General features: G+C 30.3%; 1 protein-coding gene across 3 annotated transcripts; it reads left to right on the plus strand.

Annotated features, from left to right (window-relative positions):
- The first annotated feature begins 468 nt into the window (after positions 1-468).
- Positions 469-15,153, plus strand: LOC147068026 (polypeptide N-acetylgalactosaminyltransferase 5-like). Of its 3 annotated transcripts, none has more exons than XM_085952723.1 (13): positions 469-567; positions 867-1,197; positions 2,643-2,853; positions 4,044-4,173; positions 4,514-4,680; positions 5,728-5,892; positions 6,577-6,730; positions 8,635-8,812; positions 9,740-9,920; positions 12,850-12,989; positions 13,548-13,781; positions 14,309-14,529; positions 14,851-15,153. In XM_085952723.1, exons 2-12 carry the CDS (start codon positions 1,045-1,047, stop codon positions 14,492-14,494), a joined length of 1,899 nt encoding a protein of 632 aa, XP_085808849.1. In that variant the 5' UTR covers positions 469-567; positions 867-1,044; the 3' UTR covers positions 14,495-14,529; positions 14,851-15,153. The 3 variants fall into 3 exon arrangements, with proteins under 3 accessions (XP_085808849.1, XP_085808847.1, XP_085808848.1); XM_085952721.1 differs by having other exon boundaries at positions 469-525; XM_085952722.1 differs by lacking the exon at positions 469-567 and adding an exon at positions 605-657.
- Positions 15,154-17,356: the final 2,203 nt, after the last annotated feature.

The following is a 17,356-nucleotide window of genomic DNA, read 5'->3' on the forward strand; positions in this document are numbered from 1 at the left end:
GTGGTAAGTATATAAAATGGTTCTTTTTATCTTGAAAATTTTACTTTGTGGGACGCGTCGGCCAAGCATCGCATAATAATACTTTCGACAGGCTCGCGGAACCTTTCCCGCCTAAACTCAAATGGAGTGGTACACAATGTACCTATCAGGTTTGCCAACATACATCGCATTTTTGTTAAAGAGACTCGATAATAATGATAAAATGGAGGAAAATGTATAGTTACATCGAAATAAAACCATTTATAATTATTTTGATAAAGATAATGATTTTACACTATTTCTGGAATGATGCATTTTTTATGAAATTTATTTTGATGTTGCCACCTCATTTTATTTATCATCGGCGGCCTTCGCGATCTTACCATAGAAAGAATAAGCTTTATACAACGTTCATGAGAGAAAGAGAGATCGCAGTATATCAAAAAATGAGAAAGTTTCCAACATAACCCGTTTGACGTATGAATTTGTATTGATGGCCGACTTGGAATTAGGTGTAATTGTGCGACGTGTGAAAGATTTATGCAGGTGGATATTGTTAATTTAAGTCACACATACAAATTTTCAAATGTATTGTAACTTGCTTTTAATTAAATTGTCTTGAGAATTTGACGTTTTGTGACACGACAGCAACGTTTATTATTTTTCAACTTGTCACAAGTAATTTTAATTTATACGTCAACCTAATCAAAATTTTGCATTCTTGCATTATTCTTTGTTTATTTTTTTTACACACCTCGCTCTTGTTCAATTTCATTCAGTGACCCTCGTTTTGGAGTATTTAATCTGTTGGTCTGACAGTAAACTGATCGTGTCATCGCGGGGTACTGGATTGTGACATTAAAGAATTTACCGGTTTCTTTTTTCAGGTAGCCTCGCGTGAAACATTAACTAGGTTGTGACTGATTAAAATGATAATAACCGACGTATAAGTTATCGACAAATAATTACGATGTGCTAATTCGTAGTTCGCGTCAATTGACTGGGATTTATGTTATTTTGTGCCAAGTATCATTGTGAATGTGTTAGAAATAATAGTGTTTCAAAATGTTTCGAAGTAAAATAAGAATACACACGTGTCGCATTATATTATTAACATCACTGGTGTGGCTTTTGGTCGATGTAGTCCTTCTAATGTTTTATGCAGATTGTCTGGGTAGCTGGGATTGTGGGAAAAAACCAGATGAATATGATGTCCAAGTAAGTTATAGCAATATTTATTAGTTACCTAATACTACTTACTATTATCAAATCGTGTTCATTTACCAATGGAAAAATCTGAAGAATTCATACTGCAATAAAAATGCCATATTTTCCTCATTTACCTCTTAGGGGTAGCTGAGTAGGTAACTACTTCAAGGATTTTCATCCAAATGTATATCAGTCATAATATAGGTAGGTACCTACCGATTGATATTACCTACTAATGATGGCTTCGCATCTGTATGCATTTCAGGAGATTCCTTGGTTCAGTAATTAATTCTCTTGGCCTCGTACCAATGTGAGAATACGATCAGTACACCGGTCACATATGATGAATTACGATGTGATGAAATCAATGAAACCATTCCCCCAACGAGTATTATTTCATATTCAGCATTTGTCTTCCCGCTAAATAATGAATAAATGTTTTTTTTTAATACATACATTGTTTCGACACACATTGTAAACTTTAAATTGTTCCTACTGTAAACCATTTAATAATTTTTACTGTGTACGTTCCAATAAATCAGTTCTGTAATTTCATCATTGTTTATCCTGATACAACCGCCCTTCAAAAAACATTTCACCCCTTCTCTCTCGTGATTCCCCTCCTATTCATCAGGAACCAGAAGGAGATTTGTTAGTATGGATAGGTACCCAGTATATCTTAAAGCACCACATACCTAGTTGACATTGCTTTCCAGCCATACTGCCTAAGGTGCTGAAAGAATAGTCTTATATTTATATTATATATTGTTGTTAACGCTACAGTAGTTTTTAACAGTAGTGTATTTAGTAATAGAAGTGAAACAATCACAAACCAACCAGACTTCGGGAAAATCACACAAATATATTGTGTTCTCGCCGGGAATCGAACCCGGAGCTCCCGGATGAAAGGGCAGTGTCTTACGGACTGCAACCCAAAAGCCACCTTAGAGCATTGTGAAGATTATTTGATATACATTTTATTCAATGATGACAGAATAACAATCATATTGTGTACCAAATACTATAGATACTAGATATTATTTTATCTAATTTACAAACTAATAGTATTTTTAAATCCAAAATTCAACAAATTCCTGGATGTAATTAGATGTGGTAAAATTATTTTGTACTAAATAGGTATAGGTACATATCAATCAAATAAAACTAAACATCCAAATTTTCGATTTTTTATTGTTTACTTATTGGTAATTCATGATAATTTTATATTTATTTTGTCTTACCTGTATTAATTTATACTTTCCTAATTCAATCAATGTTTATATGTTCCGTATCCAATATTCTTGCTATCAAAGATTTTTTAACGTTTCTTAAATATAATTGCTTAATCACTAGATTCAATTAGATGGCTGTCGGTTTATACATTATATTATTGTAAATATTATAATTGGATAATATCTATCGAAATCGTTTTACTTACGTATTTTTTATTTTAGGTACACGCAAGCTATATGAAATCAGAGAATGGCAAGGACACATTTGCCCGAGCCAATAAAAAAAGAGAATCAATAGAGGCAGGTCGGAGACATCATGTGGATGATGATTTGAATAATCTACAATCTTTAGGACCTTATCCATCTTCACGGCTAAAGAAATGGAAACCTGCGCCTGTTATTACAGAGCATTTTGGTTCTCCTGGGGAAATGGGTCAGTAATTGAAATTTTTGTTAATAACTTTCACACTGTCAGGTTTATTAAGTCAAAATTAACAGAAAAAATGTTTGGACATGGAGTCAGGAGCCCAAAGATTCAATAAAAGAAAACTTTTCGGTTTAAAAGAATTTTGTTATTAAGAGTGCCTTTTCTCGCCTTACAAGTATCTAAACTAAATAGTATTAACAAAAGAAAACTTATAAATGGAAGCACTGCATTTGAGGTTTGCATATTTGTCAAAAAGATTACGTTTTTGTCAACTTATGATGTATCAATTGAAGAAAGCTGGTCTATAAATAAAAATATATTATTGTCTATGAAAAATACTATTTTTATCTGTATTTTATTGGGGTAAAAATTACTACCTACTAAATTTGATTTAATTGAATGTTACGTCGATATAGACACTATCAAAAAAAATGGAGTTTTTGTACAGTAGTCGTCTCTGAAGTTGTGTGTGTGAGTTTGAATCCCCTGTCTGATAAAATAAACACTTTTGTGTTTTCAAACTGTGTCCTGATGGGTTCGGCAATTTCTAAATTTTTGTAAAAATTTTGCGAATATCACCTCAACGCTGTATGGCGAGGGGTCGCATGTTACTTGGCTACCACAAAAGAGTACGTGATACGATTATGATGCCGAGTACCGATAACTCAATAATTCAAGTGTAGAGGCTCATATCTAGTGAAAGTTGTAAAGGAAAATCAAGAAAAAAAATTGCTTATTTTTGTTTTTACTTCTTTCAACTGGAATTGAATAAATATTATACCCGTGCTTAGCGCGTGATCGAAAATTTTGTCTGGAATTATGAACCTAACTTTAGCCGTTCACGAATATTCTATTACTTACAGAAATATGTTCATATAAATTTGCAACATATATCCATCAGTTTCTGTTATTCGTTCAATTGTTTAATTATTGTAATTTACAGTCAAATCTACTTATTTGATTAAATGCCCACTTGTTAAAACATTTTTACTTAAATATTAACATTGCTTGTTTGCTCAAATGCACATTAAATTACACTATCAAATACCGACCATATGGTAAAATGCAATTATGTTGTTATTATATATATTTGAACAATTTAATATAAATAATTTTTCATGGCAATGAATAGGTACATGGAAATTTTTATATGACGCAGTGAAGGAAAATTACAATAATTTTATACGGTGTTTTAGGTCGAGCTGTTATTATTCCTCCTGAAAAAGAAGCAATAATGAAGGAGAAATTTAAAGAAAATCAATTCAATTTGATGGCAAGTGATTTAATTTCTCTAAATAGATCACTTACCGATGTAAGAATGGAAGGGTAAGTTATATTCAAAAAAAAATTTACCACTGATAGTAGGTTTTTTTTACCCAAATAAGTAATATAAACAATATAGAATATCAAAAGAAAAAATAAGTATGCATTGCTCATCATTTTATTCTATTCTTTAGTCACTTTAGGAATGAACATCTGTTTAATAAATCATCAAATTTAATACAAGATGCGTGCAGCTAGATAACATTTATTTATTTGTCTAATTTTGTGAATCTTATGCTTATCTATATCTTAATAATATTTTTATAATTTAACTGCCTTGAGATGTAAGCTATATCTACAACTTGTAGAGATCTTTGTATTATGATGTGTTTAATTTTTTCAGCTGTAAAAATAAGCGATATCCACAGCTGCTGCCAACTACCAGTATAGTTATAGTTTTCCACAATGAGGCGTGGACCACATTATTGAGAACAGTATGGAGCGTAATTAACCGTTCTCCACGGCCATTACTCAAAGAAATAATTTTAGTTGATGATGCCAGTGAAAAAGGTTAACTTTTGTTATTTTAGATTTTTTTAGAAGAAATATAATATGAATTAATTAATTTGAAAGATAATCTTAATATCTCGAGAGGCTGAGGATTAAATGAGTATAAGTGACATGTAGGTAATTAAAAAATGAATTGAAAACAATTTTCATATCACGAAATACCTACATAGTTATGCATAAAAAAAAAAGATTCGAATATGGTAATTGGTTTGTATAAAAACCAATTTTATTCCTATAATTGAAATATATCCCCATGGGCATAGTGTATAAAATGTTGTCATTATTTTCATACCATTGCGATGCAATGCTTCGGCTTAACTTATTATCCTCCTTGGTGTTTGCACTTAAAACATTAATAAACAGAGAAATATCAAGTCTTTTTCATGGACTGGTAATAATGGATAATTTGGGAACAAGACCTAATTTATATGATATTAAAAATGGTTATAACGGTAGAGTTTAAAATGTCATGTTTACACTTTGTATTCATTCAAACTTCAGCACCCCAATTATTATCTACATATAAGTAATTTGTAATCACAGTAAACTCCCGATTATTCGTGTGCGGATTATCCGGTTTGCGGATTATCCGTGCACGAAACGGTGTATATGGTATAATAGCTCTTAGAAAAATTCGAGTTGATATTAGAAAATCATTAAAAGATTCCTGTAAACAAACCAAAATCACAGATTTTCTTAATAAATAATGAGTATTAAACATGATAAAATAATTGTCAGCTTTAGAAATGTATATGTAGTATTTTAATAAGAAAAAACCGGAGTTGGGATTAGCCGTGTTTTTCTCGGGATTTAGTCGGGAGTCTACTGTACTTATTTTATCTGACAGTAAAAATTATCTCCTATTGCAAGATTTTACATTTTTTCACAGCTATGGACATTATGGATATTACTATACATATTACATTTTATTATGCTGGGGTTTTTTTTCCCATAAATCCTTAACCTTTATTGACAGATCCTTCAATAAATTACAAAATTCATTCGCTTGTTCAAATTGTAATCAAAATTGATATCATTTTTTTACAGATCATTTAGGCAGACAGTTGGAAGATTACGTCCAAACCTTCCCTGTCCCCACATATGTTTATAGAACTGAAACCAGATCTGGTCTCATCAGAGCAAGACTGTTAGGAGCTAAGCACGTTACTGGTGATGTCATCACATTCCTTGATGCTCATTGTGAATGCACAGGTAATACATAATTACAATTTAAATTATGTACTCATTTAAGCGCATGGTCCAGTCTCCGAGTATGATAGGGCAAAGTTAAGGTTGTGCCACTTCACCCTGTCCATTTATTCCTATTCAATTAATCATTGGTTATAATTTATAGTTTTGGTAACGAAATATATTTTTTGCTGATTGTTCTACAATATTTATGAATGGCATATTGAATGAAGTGTACGCATTCGTGATGCATTGATGGATTGCACAAAATAGTAATTGAAAATGCTGACAGGAAATAAAAAAAATCGATTGCTATTGTTATTGCTCAATATGGTAAAATTGTGATTGCGTATTTATTTTGCCAATGAATGAGTTGTATTGTAAAATATGTTCCTGAATACTATTTCTTCATTGATTTGGTAACCAAATTTTTGATACATAATCAATTTTCATTCAAATAATATTCGCCTGTATATGTGAAATAGGTGATACAAACAGGACTAATGGCCTATATACCCAGTAGAAATTAAGATTTTTTCTCTTCATAGTGTATTAAAGAAAAATAAGATTATGCATAGAAGTAAAACAAAGTATAATTTTATAAATTGGTACACATATTTACCTATTTCACATAATCAGAGAGTTAAGAATAAGTATTTTATTTTTATTGTACATTTATTTGAATAAACTTTGTTTTGAATCTTGCAGAAGGGTGGCTCGAACCCCTTTTGGCTCGCATTGTAGAGGACCGTACAACCGTGGTTTGTCCAATAATAGATGTCATATCAGACGATACTTTTGAGTATGTCACCGCATCCGACATGACATGGGGTGGATTCAACTGGAAACTTAATTTTAGATGGTAAATATTCTTCCTTTATAATATATGTAAAAAACTCACAATCATTTTTAGGAAATAAATCAATTTGTTTTTTTTTTTATAACTCTTTTGATGTATGTTTTAAAGATTTGAACCTTTTTATGTATTTTACAACGTTTTTCTTAGCTCGTATTCTTATTTGTTCGGTACAAATCTTGCAATTGATTTTTAACTAACTTCCCGACTAGCTAGACATTTGAAACTTTTAGAATATATCAGAACACGATGCCAATGCATTTTTTAATACTTTTAGCCTTCTTTAAGTAGAATTGAATTCATTTTCAGTTAATTCTGTTTTGTATGAAAAGTTATTTCAACACCATTATTGGTTGCTAAGCGGATTCCTAGCAACTAAATTATTAATATATACGTGCGTTACTATGGAAATCAAAATGAAATGTCAATATGACATTTCAGTATTCTATGATCGTTTAAGCTAGTCAAGTCAAGTTTATATGATTCAACAGAAAATTTAAAAACGTTTTATATAAAAAGTTCTTTTTATCTTGTACCTAATTATTTATGATAATATCTAGATTTTACATCAATCAAACAAAAGAAAATAGATGTATGTATGTTTGTTTATTGAGGGAAAATGAGCAAATAAACACCTTTTTTATTGCGATCTTTTTATCCAATCTAATCTTGGTAATAACTGGAAAAAATGATTTTTTCTTATTTTTCAATGAAACAGATTTTTTTTAAAGAAATAAATATTTATTATGTATTTTCGGAAATATCATTAATAACATTTAAATTTCATGTCAATATCAAAATGAAAAAAGTATGTAATGATTCCATAAAATGTATAGTCTCATAATCAAAAAAAAGTAAATCATAATAACATTTTAATAATGAATGTAAAAGGAATCTGAGATACCCATAAACAATGTTTTGTGTGATGTAATTCGGAACCAAAAGAAGATTGAGTTGTTGACAACTTTCTCGGGGAACGGGATGTTTTACATGAAATTTATTAATTAATCAGTGTCGATTCAATTCGTCCCCTTTATGCAGATTTGGAATATGATTAATTTGAGATATTTAACCTGTCCTTTTCCTTTTGTAAACTGAACTGTTTTAAAATAATTTCATCCCTTTGCATAAAAAAAGGTCAGTAATGTTTTTTCACAATCATAAAAATACTGGGAACATGTAGGAAATGTATTTGTTTTATTTAGACAAGCCGCACAGATCAAATAAAGTGCCGAGTTGATATTTCGGCTGGTGGGGTTCTTTGCATGTGGGTTAAAAAGACCAGCTGTAATATTCAACCTAAAAGGCATTACATTTTCGTATCAAAAGTTTTGTATTGCATGATAAATTGATTATTATTTTTTCCCGGTATTTCTTATCTACAACTAACATTCATGCAATATATAGTTTTATTTTTATTACATGTTTACTGGTCAATGTTTTTATAAACATAACTTTATTATTATATCCATACCATGAATATGTTGATAAGTCTGAAAACATCAATTCTCAGGGCAGCTATTTGTGTGTTCGGCTTTCTGTGGTAAATCAGATTATATGTTTTGGATGTTTTTGAATTTTCGTAAAATGTTTATAAATTCCCAACAAACTAAAATTTAAAAATAGTCCTGATGTACCACAGAAAACCAACCTTAAAAATAGCTACCGTGAGAATCGATGTTTTTTGACCTATCAACATATTCACGCCATTCGCATTATATCGATTATCGTGTGTAAAAAAAATAATGTTGGGTTTTTTTTGTTATTCTCATATAGCTTGTGCAGTTATTTATTGAAAATTATGCATATTTGAGTATCTTGAATATCGAACGTGGTGACTTTGAACACTAATTTGTACAGTAGATTTGTCATTCGGTATTGATACATTTGGAATGGTGGAATTTGAACAGGTATCGGGTGCCAGATCGAGAAATGAAAAGACGGGACGGTGATCGCACGGCACCGCTCCGGTCTCCCACAATGGCCGGAGGGCTCTTTGCCATCGATAGAGATTACTTCTACAAAGTCGGGTCCTATGATGAGGGAATGGATATTTGGGGCGGAGAGAACCTCGAGATGAGCTTCCGGGTAAAATTATCTTCTTCAATTTTGTCACAAAACAAAAAAAGTCATATTATGTAAAATGTTTCCGTAGTTTAAAAAAAAGTTGGAAGTACCTCCCGCCTAAGCAAATGCGTGTATTTAATCTTTATTACCTGCAAATTAGTTATTACAAAATGTGGTTTTCTTGCAATTAACCTTCACAATTTTAACTAGGTAATACAAATTTGTATGGAAATAATTGTATAATAAATTTAAATAAAACTCAATAAGTAAATACATAAATGATTATGAATTTACATAGAATTATACATATTCTCATATAATTAATTATCATTGTAACCCTTTTAAATATAGTTATAAGTAACCTTAGGTTATCCTATTTTTTAAATAGTATTTTTCTATGCAAAGTTAATATATTTTGAAGTAAAATATTACCAATTTATCACTCGTCAACTTATACTCGTATCATTTAGGGATACAAATAGGCTGTAAAGTAGAATGAATTTAGAAAGTAACTTAACATAGTTATATGAAACCATAATTTAATTTTCTAACTTTCCTAACAAATTTAAAAGTAAAGCATACATAATTATTTTTGTGTTCTCATTAATTATCTTTAATTTGTACCTATACATACCAAAATACACCCGTGTCAATATTTGAAATCCAAATTTTGTATGGCAGATATATTGTACTGTGATGTTGTCTCACGGTCTACTAATTGTTTAATTGTTCTCAACTTGCATTCTAAATGATATTATTTTCTAAACTAATTTACACTATTGAACGATATCTTGTTTGTCGAAATGCAAGTTATGATTAAAGTAAAATCGATTCATGTAAAATTTTTATATATTAATATATGTGTCAAATCGACACGTGTCTTGTTAGCGTATGCTAAGTTTATTTATGTATATTTTGTTATATTTATTGGCTTGAATCATGACATAGGTATGGCAGTGTGGCGGTATTCTCGAAATAATACCATGCTCACATGTTGGACACGTGTTCAGAGATAAATCACCGTACACTTTCCCTGGTGGCGTAAGCCGGATTGTCTTGCACAATGCCGCACGTGTCGCCGAAGTTTGGATGGACGAATGGAGGGATTTCTATTACGCCATGAACCCAGGTTGGCTATAGACACCGGCTAGTGTGGGCAGTAGTATAATTAATTCACCCACGCAAGCGACTAGTAAAAAGCTAATTTTTTTGTTTTTAATTAACAGTTGTAGCTTTAATATCTGTTATCTTAATTTACTCCTGATTTCAAATTCTTCGAAATAAATAATGGAAACATTTTACTTCCGAGAAAATTAAAATTGTTAACTATAAATTGTTTGATTTTTCTGTTTCCGATTAAAATAAAATTCCTCTGGCTAGAAATTTATTTTTAGTTTTACATTTTTTTTATTTGGTATCAAAAGGAGTAATTTTATTTCAATAATCTTTTTTGTCATAAAATCTTAATCTTCATCTATATCTAGAATTTTATTGTACCAACAGACATGCTTATATTTACTTGTTTCTTGTGCTTGTATCTTGATTATTTTTATTATGTCATTCCATTGCATTATCATGATTTCCATTTTCAAGTTTTTGTTTTATTTTTATTAATCACCATTTCATTTATCAGTTTTACTGTCCTAACAAAATTGAAGTCTAACACCCATTTTCATCATTTTGTTGTAGGAAAGGAAAGGAGATTATTTTCAACATGATATATGTACTTATGTATTCGTTATATATATGCTATTTGCACAATTTATTTATCCACATTATTTACCAGCACATTTTAATCATTGTTATAATGTGTAAATCTCAGAACTTTATTTTTAAACCATACAAATTAACATTATTTCAACAAATGTGCCCACAAATATAAAATTTCCATACCAGTTTTACTATATTTTATCAATGTGCTTCACATTATTATAATTTCAAGGCTGTGTAAAGAATTAAGTTCATGAAGAATTTCAGATGACACAATAATGCTCTATTTTCTGTCATAATTCTATTACCTACACATTTATACAAATTTTTCAGTTAACATCCTTATAGTGCTCACAGAGAATCCTATTTCAAACATTTTATTTTTATGCTTGTTTATGTTTTAATCTTCCATTTATCATTTTTTCTTATCAATTTTATGTTGGCTTACTGTAGCACACTTAAGTCTTTGGTACAATTTAAAACTGAAGTATACATTACACCTATTATGACATCATGACATCAGCAAAACATGAAATAATTATATATTATACTGGATGTAGCTATAGTGGGTATTCATGGCATAATAGAAATAACAATAATAATCCATTTATTTTACTGCTTCGTATTTATCGATAATGCAACATAACTCATTATATTTTTCATATTATCATTCCACATAATATGTAGTCATTTGACATGTATCGTTTTAACCTGACTGACAATAACATTTAACAATGTGTTTTTAACGAAATGGGTTTTTCATGTTTATTTTGCAATCTAACATTTTAACAGAAGCTCTCATCCGCCGAAATTTGTTTATGTGTTGCTTTTAATGACTGTTTATTTTCTGGTTCCAAAAACAGAAGATCAACATTAAAATTGTAAATATATAAACATTCTATTTACAATCAAAAACATTAATAATAACACACTTATCACACAGATCCGATATATTAATTAAAAAGGATTTTATACCCTGCTATGCTATGCAGTATGGTATTTAGATATTAATTGAGTTGATTAAGTACATACTTACTAATTTTATAAAAGTTTTTTAATCAACATCATCTGACAATACGTCAAATAAATATTTTTCATTGATTATTTTTAAAGCTTCATTGAAAATATGATGCAATTTGAATTATAATTTTTAATTCAAATCGCGTTTTTGTGTCACATTTTCAAAAGGGCTCAGGCATTTGTATTTGATTACTTTGCATTGATGACTTGGGTCACCCGATTTTCCTTTTGTTTCCAATCACTATCATTGCTAACGGTGTGGCACGCTTGCCCCGGGGTGCAGGTGTGGATGTGTGGGGGCACGTTGGAGATATCGCCGTGCTCGCACGTGGGGCACGTTTTTAGAAAGTCAACACCGTACTCCTTCCCCGGTGGAACTAGCCGCATTGTCAATCATAATAATGCTCGTCTTGCCGAAGTGTGGCTAGACTCGTGGAAGAATTTCTACTACAGCATAAACCCAGGTTTTTTACTAATACTTAGATTTGTTTTTACACTATATACATTTTCTTTGATTCGGCTCGACAATTTTAAAAGAAACTCTTCCCGTACTGTTTAGGAGTTGCATTAACTTACGAATGCTATTTTTTTTGTGTCAAATTTGACCGATGAATCGTATCATTAATTTGAAATATTCCATTTTGATTAACTGCTGAATAAATTTTGAAAATGTCAAATAAAATGGCCAACTTTAATAGAATTATGTATTACTATGTATTGTCATTGAACATCAAACAATATGTAAATTTAACTACATCTTTTAATAACATGTATGTATGTTAATATCTCGTTCTGAATATCTATCTACTTTGTGAGAGATTTAGCATTCGGTGGCTTTAAATTGGGAACAAATCAAACAAAATGTACCTAACAGTTGTTTTTGTGCATCACCAAATAGTTAATATATTCTGAAAACTCCAATAAATATGAAGTGCAACCATTTTAAAATTCAATATGAACCGTGGCACCTATTGTAATGTCGATTTGCAAAGGTGTCCATATAATATTTATTAAAGTTTCAGACTAAATTGACTTTCGCATTTTCATCATTTTAAAAATCCATAAACATGTTACTATACTAAAATTTTCACCATTATTTAACTTTAACATAAATCATTGTCACAAATATTATTAACATTTTGGGCTTATTTTAGAATTATTGTAGTAACAAAGCATAGATTTTAATAGTAACATAACAGTGAATTAACATTACCATTTCCATTTTGGTTATTTATTTTTTAACATTTATATATTTATTCCCATTCCCGTATTCAATATTAAATCTAATACAGGATATGAATATTGTTTGACATTTTAAATTTGTCTAGGTGCTCGAATGGTGCCCGTTGGAAATATAACTGAACGGAAAGAACTACGAAACAATCTGAAATGTAAAAGTTTTCGATGGTATTTGGAAAATGTTTACCCTGAAAGCCAAATGCCTCTGGATTATTATTACTTAGGAGATGTAAGTTTTTCCACAGCCTTAATTAAATGTATTAATTAATTAACTAAATTACCATTTTCTCATCATATGTATGTGCCTCTGATTGGATGTTATATGTTTTAACAAGCTTTCTTTCACAAAGAATGGTTGTCAGAAAATCTCCCAACTAATTAAGTCCTTGCCCATTGAAAAAATAACTTGTGAATTTTACCAGATATGGGATTTGAACCCGTGACCCACTACATACCTCCACGTAGTTGTTATATACATACATATCTATATTTTAATACTTTCGATTTAAAAGTTTTATTTTTCACCTGGAAGGTTTTCTTCACCAACGAGCTTTCAATATAAAATGGAATTCTACCAAGTAAATGCTGACTGAATTAATGATATAAAATCAATTTACGCTAACTCTAAATCTACACGCTAAAGTAGTTTTCATGTAAGCTGAAAGTATAGCTTTTCAATAAATTTACTCTTCAACAAATCATGAATTGTAACAGTTTTTAGAATCATTTCTTAAAAGTCGTGAAGGAGTTGGATATCTTTAATATTACATGGTTTTTTAAATTTCAGATAAGAAACGTCCAAACACAGAATTGTTTAGATACAATGGGGCATAAGTCTGGAGAAAATCTTGGTATGTCATACTGCCATGAACTCGGTGGCAACCAAGTATTTGCATACACAAAGCGGCAGCAGATCATGTCTGATGATAACTGCCTGGATGCAGCTCACCCTAAAGGTCCTGTCAGACTTGTCAGATGCCACGGAATGGCTGGAAACCAAGCGTGGACATACGACAATCATGTATGTACTATTTTTCATATCCATAATATTAATGGTGCTTGTGGTAATCATTGGTATCAGTTATTGCCAGGATTATGTTAACTTTTCTGCACTTGTTTACTTAGTCAACTTAACATCTCGCGAAGCGTTAAGTCGAAGACATCTTTTTTTATTGAAATATATTATGTATTTCACAATATTGTTTACTAATATGTGAAGCATTAGTCAAAAATTGTAACGCTACAATATTACTGAATAAAATAAAAAATCCAGAAATCAATGTTTATTTACCAGGATTATAGAAAGTTAAGAAACATGATTGAATATAATATTATTATTATTAATGAATATCACCGAAAACAAACAACGACACTGCCAATATTAAAAATTTATCATTATGACTGTAACCATGGTTACTTCTCAGCGGGAATCATTTTAACAGTCATCTTACAATAATCGTCAATTCTAAAAATTTTATTATGTAATTTTAAAACTAGCAAATTTTTATTTTGGAACGGGTTAAACCTTCAATTGCTTTTCTTTTGTAGAGCAAGACAATAAAACACAGCAACACGGGCGCTTGCCTTCAACGGGCTGACCCTTCCGACTCTCAGACTCCTCTCCTGAGATCGTGCACGGGAGACGTAGGCCAGCAGTGGCTAATGGACACAAAGTTTAAGTGGCAAGCCGACGGAGACAGTGCGCCCAAACAACATAATGGCCATGGAAGCTAGTAATATGTCATCCAGCGCTCATAGCCAATTTTTGTGTAAGAAACTTTCACCATTATATTTTATATTGCAAAATGTTTAATAACCTAATGATTTAATGAAACCAATTATATAAGGTGTCCCATTTTATTTTTTATATATTTAATGCAAAACAGGGTTTATCAGCTAATAGAAATGGACATACGTATGTATTGTTCTAATTTGATAGAAAATGAAACCAATGGATGATTTTAATCCAGTTACACATGACACCCAAATATATATTTTAACACTATGTAATAATATTGACCTATTATTAGGACACTTTCTATTATAGTTATTTCAATCTCTATACTAATATAGTTATGTTTGGTTTTCAGTGGCCATGGATTCAACTAAATAAGAAGTCTTCCGTTGCTGTTATTTTTGAGAGTGTTAGTTTTAAATGCATAAAGAAATCATTCTTCATATAAACTGAGATGTCGGTTGCTGATTGTTTATTTATTATCAGTAAAATTCAAGTGTCTTGTACGGTAAATTAATCTAGCTTTGGATAATGTTGTAATAAGTGATACTTACCGATTTCACAAAAATGTTGCTCATACTTTTACCGATAGGTTTGTACTTATTCGAAGTAAATCTGTAAAAATCATCAACAAATCAACTTCAAGTGATCAACGATTAAGAAAAATGTCCTAAATATCTAAATTTTTTAAAACATATTACATTTAATAATTTTAATCTAATATACTATAATATACCTAAATGTAATTTTTATGGATATATCTTAAGTACATATTATAAACTATATTCGCTTCCATATCAAACCTACAACTAAGAAATCAATTATAGATATCAGTTTTTCTCAAGACTACTGTGGAGATATAATAACATGTAATTTACACAAAAGTAGGGCAGAGCGGGGTCATTTGAGCCACGGGGTCACCTGAGCCACCCGTAGTATCACTCTTACGCTGCATTATAGATACAAGCGGTAGATTCCGAACAAAGCAGGAGGGGTAGGCAGCCAATCCGCAATTGCATCAGTCACCGTCCGGTGTTCGATGTGACTGTGAACGTGCGATGTTACTATTTTCACGCCAAAAGTAAAGAAAGCAGTTCCTCATACTTTTTGGTCTCAAGACTCTCAAGCACATGTCTGTGGTGTTACGGCAATCAAGTACATGTATTTTGATTTAACAAAAGTGTGTTTATGCGATGACAGTATCAAAAATAATCTATTTTCAATAGTCTTTGGGTGGCTCAATCCAATTAGTAATAATTTGGGGAAGGGGTCATTTGAGCCATAACAAACGTACACCTGAAAGTAACAGATACACCTGAGAAGGACCAGCTTGCTGCAGAACAAAGTAAACGGAAAAGTGAGGGTAGCAAGAAGATAGTAAAATCGAAGAAACTTTCAGTGAAGAAAGCTATTTTGAAGAGTTCCTCTGAATCTGATGGAAGAGACACGAACTGTTAAGAAAACTAAAAATCTCCAAAAGAAGAAAAAAGTACAGACAAGTATAACTATATGTTCCTATTGTTTTCTAATAACTTGGATTAAAGATTTAAGAAAGATTTTGTTTGTATTTTCTTCATTAATTAGAAGCCATACTGCTTTGAGCAAAATCATGATCAAGTGACCCCGCTCTGCCCTACCTCATCACTTTATTCAGTTCTCATCTGATTGATTTTTATAAATGTATTGTTGATAAATAATTCTTTTCTTAGTTTATTTACTATTCATATAGCATCTTAAGACGTTTACATATAAATGTTACTTTTCCAAAGTAATATATTTTCCTATAAAACATTCCAATAACAAATTGCAGAGTGAAATTAACATTTCCTAAAATAATACAACTAAACTATTGCGTTTATCCGTTTTTGATGCTATTTTTAAATAATATAAGACTGTAAATAAAATAAGTCATTTTTGACTAATACTTTAGGTAGAAATAGTTATTAAGAAGTCAATTTAATTGGATTACTTTTTTTCCAGCAAAATTAAAAATTTTGGAGGCATTTAAGAGAGGTTTTTTTACTGCTTTTATTCATTCATCAAAGATTCAATCTCAATTATGGAATAATTAAAAAAATTGTCGATAGTTATTTATGGTACATTGTAAAATTAATTTTAAACACTTGACGCTCTTATTTAAAAAAAATGTAATTGATGAAAAAATAATCTTAGACATATGTACTGATAAATTAGTAAAATAATTATTCAACTCACATGTAAACTATCAATTCACTATGTTTTACTATCCAATACCTATTCAATGTGCCAAGCAGAATATTGGAAAAATGTTTTTCTGTATTTTTTATTTATTCTTATTGAACTATTTGTTTTAAGATGCGTTTAAAATCATAATTATTTGTTATTTAAATTAATACTCGCTTCATGACATTTGTGATGTTATTTTAACATTACACCTGCTCTAAGTCATTCGATAAAACTTGCTGAAAGCATACATTTTTTATCTATATAATATCTTAAGTTGCGCAAGATCTGTATTTGTTTCGAGAAATTAAATGTCGCACAATATCGCCATATATCGTTATAGCCACACCAACTGATTATGAACGTAGTCATTGGTGTATCAGTTTAATAATTTCATCCAGCCGACACAATTTTTTCAGATTAATATTTTTAACTGTATAAAGATGCAATATATATATATATATGTATTTTTTTTACAGTTAATGTATCTATTATTTGGTATGCATTAGAGAAATCAGACTCATAAAAATAAAAAGTTAGAAATTGGTCACATGCAAACAAGTCGGTTACAAATGGCCGATTCAACTCATAGTCAGCTGAATGTTGGATATATTTTGGATAGTTACAAAAGACTTATTCATTTATACATACATATCATG

Source organism: Rhyacophila brunnea, unplaced genomic scaffold, assembly GCF_057557595.1.
Source record: "Rhyacophila brunnea isolate RB1 unplaced genomic scaffold, BYU_Rbru_1.0 scaffold_3, whole genome shotgun sequence".
NCBI lineage: Eukaryota > Metazoa > Arthropoda > Insecta > Trichoptera > Rhyacophilidae > Rhyacophila > Rhyacophila brunnea.

Coding starts and splice junctions, on each gene's coding strand:
- LOC147068026 (XM_085952723.1), top strand. CDS start 1,045: ATGTTTCGAAGTAAAATAAGAATACACACGTGTCGCATTATATTATTA. Junction 4,681..5,727: donor TGATGATGCCAGTGAAAAAG/GTTAACTTTTGT, acceptor ATTTTTTTACAG/ATCATTTAGGCAGACAGTTG. Junction 5,893..6,576: donor TGCTCATTGTGAATGCACAG/GTAATACATAAT, acceptor TGAATCTTGCAG/AAGGGTGGCTCGAACCCCTT.